The sequence below is a fragment of the Priapulus caudatus genome, unplaced genomic scaffold (genome assembly GCF_000485595.1).
Source record: "Priapulus caudatus unplaced genomic scaffold, Priapulus_caudatus-5.0.1 Scaffold117, whole genome shotgun sequence".
Classification (NCBI taxonomy): Eukaryota; Metazoa; Priapulida; class Priapulimorpha; order Priapulimorphida; family Priapulidae; genus Priapulus; species Priapulus caudatus.
In genome coordinates this window covers 415,832-417,678 of record NW_014577178.1, presented here as the reverse complement: position 1 = coordinate 417,678, position 1,847 = coordinate 415,832, and the positions used below count along the sequence as shown (strand labels likewise).

The 1,847-nt window shown below is 47.7% G+C and overlaps 1 protein-coding gene across 1 annotated transcript; it reads right to left on the bottom strand.

Moving 5' to 3' along the window:
- Window positions 1–171: 171 nt before the first annotated feature.
- On the bottom strand, window positions 172–1,354 carry LOC106805543. Its single transcript, XM_014807182.1, has 2 exons — window positions 1,305–1,354; window positions 172–1,003 (listed from the first exon to the last, which is right to left on the bottom strand). The coding sequence occupies exons 1-2, from the start codon at window positions 1,352–1,354 to the stop codon at window positions 172–174; spliced, it is 882 nt and encodes a 293-aa protein (XP_014662668.1).
- Between the last annotated feature and the right edge of the window lie 493 nt (window positions 1,355–1,847).

Genomic DNA, 1,847 nt, shown 5'->3' with positions numbered 1-1,847 from the left:
ATGTATGTATGTATGTATGTATGTATGTATGTATGTATGTATGTATGTATGTATGTATGTATGTATGTATGTATGCATGTATGTATGTATGTATGTATATATGTATGTATGTATTTAATGTGTGTGTGTGTGTGTGTGTATGTATGTATGTATGTATGTATGTATCACGGATTATTCTCCGTATGGATTACCCGTGAAGGGATAATTCGGCGGGCATGTAGTTACGGCGCACGTCGTGAAGGAGATGTTTACGGGCGGCTGCCATCTTTGCGCGTATGAAGGAACGATGTCGGCGTACTTGCACTCGATCGTATTGCTGGCCGTACACGGCTGCAGGCTGCCTTCGCCTGGACACTCCTGCCACTCGGCGTTGCCAAAGCTGCCGCGCAGGTCGTCAGGCATGTTCATGTATCGATAGGCGGAGTTGAAGTCGACGAGGTAGACCGAGTCGAGTTCCTCCAGGTGCGCGAGGAACCGAGTGAGCGCTTCGGCGCGCGCAGCGTAGTTGCTCTCCAACCAGCCTGGTCGCAGGTAGAGCGGGAACGGCGCGCGATTCGCCTCGAAGTGCCTGTTGAAGTTAAACAGCATGAACTTGTAGATCTTGTCGGCGCGGTTGCCGACGTTGCAGCCGTCGATTTGATTGCCGCAGATGCGGCCCGTCTTCGGGTCGATCCAGTCAAGCATCGGGAAAGTCCACAGATTGAACGACCTCGTCGGACAGCCCTTGACGACGCACTCGTCGACGAGGGAGCTGCGGTAGTGCAGCGTGTGCGGGTAGTACGCAGGCGGCGACTTTCTGGATGGCATCGAGAAATCGTAGGCGTAACCCTCCGCCTCGAGCGCAGCTACGTAGTTATTCGATATCTCCAGGTAGGGGGCTATTGCGCCGATGACGTCGGACTCGGGAACGCCGGCCAGGTATTTTATTAGCTTTCGATGATCAGAGAACTCTTGCCGCAGCTGGTCCGTGCTCGCCGTAGGCCACCAACTCGGAGACCTCTTCCTACAAACCGGTATCCGTTTTTAATATCAATAGCGCGCGGACTGTTATCTTTTGAGATCTTTAATTTAGATACAACACATTAGATACATACACACAGGTACGATTTACATAATAATTACGTATACGCCCCTGTCAACAATCCGAAACGATTTGTAAGTATATGACGTATCGTTTTCGAAAGACAGTAACCTCGATTAATTAGCATCAGCTAACAAGACACAGAGTGTACCACTAATTAGTAACGCGTTCGCTGTCTATATGAATCACGAGTTAATTTCGGTAGCTGATTTGCTGTACGTACGAAAGTGAGAGACTGGCAAGCGTGTGGCCCTCTGTGTAGAGGTTACGCATCGTGCTGTAGTCGCTATTGCCGTGTGACGTAAAAAATGTGCCGCGCGCCCCACAGCCGCTCGGGTTCTCGCGTCTTTTGTTTGTGTCGGCGTTGTTAAAAACGAGATCGTAGTACCTGAGAGAGAAAGATAACGTTATCTGTCTTCTGTCAGCGCAGACAAGTCGACTGAATTAGCATACAAAGTGGCACACCTAGCTAGCGCCTCGATCGCTTTCTACGGGCGTGTACCGTCTTACCGGGTTTGTGGGTCAGTGCAGATGTTCTTGTCAGTGTATATATAGGTACATGAACAGCTTATATAACCAAGCAAACAACTATTGTTGTTATAATTTTATGCTCTACATTTGTGGAGTACGGCGAAATAGTGGGAAACGCAAGCCATATAATATAATGCCCTTTCGACCAAAACAATTACCCAGATGTTGGGCGTCACCATTATTTAGGTTATATATATATATATATATATATATATATATATATATATATATACAC